Source organism: Capsicum annuum, unplaced genomic scaffold, assembly GCF_002878395.1.
Source record: "Capsicum annuum cultivar UCD-10X-F1 unplaced genomic scaffold, UCD10Xv1.1 ctg52718, whole genome shotgun sequence".
Taxonomy (NCBI): domain Eukaryota; kingdom Viridiplantae; phylum Streptophyta; class Magnoliopsida; order Solanales; family Solanaceae; genus Capsicum; species Capsicum annuum.
This window is the reverse complement of record NW_025860773.1, coordinates 1-1,517: the sequence shown is the minus strand read 5'-3', so window position 1 is coordinate 1,517 and position 1,517 is coordinate 1. Positions and strand designations below refer to the sequence as shown.

The 1,517-nt window shown below is 42.9% G+C and overlaps 1 protein-coding gene across 1 annotated transcript; it reads right to left on the bottom strand.

Moving 5' to 3' along the window:
* Positions 1–818: 818 nt before the first annotated feature.
* Positions 819–1,281, bottom strand: LOC124892974 (rRNA 2'-O-methyltransferase fibrillarin-like; the record flags this gene model as incomplete). Its single annotated transcript, XM_047404141.1, has 1 exon — positions 819–1,281. A coding segment is annotated over one exon (463 nt), but the record flags the coding sequence as incomplete, so codon positions are not given.
* Between the last annotated feature and the right edge of the window lie 236 nt (positions 1,282–1,517).

Genomic DNA, 1,517 nt, shown 5'->3' with positions numbered 1-1,517 from the left:
AAAAATTTACCTTAGCACCCGTCGTAAAATCTTCATTTCACCTTTCAAAGGACTCCTTTTACGCTGCGACTGATTATTCTTTTTAACACAACTAAAATGTATAAATTATTTAATTAAAAATAATTAAATTAAAAAATATTTCAATTAAATAAATAATTAATTCAATTTACTACCTCTGTTGTTGCAGCATTTTCATTTGTTGGCTCAGATTTTGGTACACCATGTACTTAGCTAGTATTTCCTCCATCCTTCACAATTAAAATTTATTATTAATAATAATAAATAATAATAATAATAATAATTAAAAATAAATAAATAATAAAAGAATTTAACTCAGATACATAAAGGTACAACTAATCTTGATATTTGTTAATAATAAATACAAAATGAAAACAACAACAGCATATCCAGTGATATCTCACAAGTGAGGTCTAGGTAGATTAGAGTGTATACAGACCGTATCATTGCGTCGTGAAGATAGAGATATTGTTTTCGAAAAACTCTGAACTCAAATACAATAATAAAAAATGAATGAATAAAACTAATTCTTATCTTGAGCTTGAATACTCATGTAGCTGTCCACTACATGAATAAACAATAATGGCTATCATAGCATCACATAAGATAGCCAATTCTTGGGCCTTTCTGAAGAGCCCATCTTTTCTCTTTGAGAAACTCACTTGTCATTTACTTTTGTTTTCAATATTTTTTAACACTATTTTGCCTCTAGCCATTGTGTTTTACTTGTCTTTATTCCTCTCAATATCTAAGAAAAAAATAGTAATTGGTGATGGAGGAATGAGTGAAGAGTCATTTCCTTATTCCTCCCTACCCCCTCTCTCGCTAGCTCCGGTCACCGGCCCCCGTCGCCGTCGCCGACCGTCGGCGCCGACCCGACCCAACCTCCGGGCCCGACCTCCGGCTCCGGCGCCGACCTCCGGCGCCGACCCTCTCTCCCACACCGGTCCCCGGTCCCCGGCGCCGCTGCTGTCCTTCGGTGCCGACCCGACTTCACCGCCGGCACCGACCTCCGGTCCGCGGCGCCGACCCCGTCGCCACCCTCCGGCGCCGACCGCCGGTTCTAAGCCGGCCCCCCCCCCCCCGGTTGTGCAGACCCCCACCCCACCCTTAGCTGTCCTGCCCATACCCCCCCGACGGGGTACACCAGCCCTCCCCCAGCCGCCACCCGGTCCCCAGCCAGCCGCCGTCCGGTCCCCAGCCGCCACCCGTCGCTCCGTCTCCAGCAGCCGCAGCCCCAAGCGTAATCCAGTGACCTCTAACCTTTGTTATTTTCGTTATTTCATATTTTATTTTATTTCATTATTGCATATTCCATTCTTAGTATTATTTCAGTATTGCATATTCCATTATTGAGTATAGTTTTGTTTTGGGAGTATCCCTTTGAATTTGTGTGAGCCTTGTATTTCTTTGTTGCTGCTGCTTTGATACTACCACCGTGTATATCTGTATATTTTTTATACTTTCGTGTAGTTGTGGCTGTGGGTGGTAATGGGTGG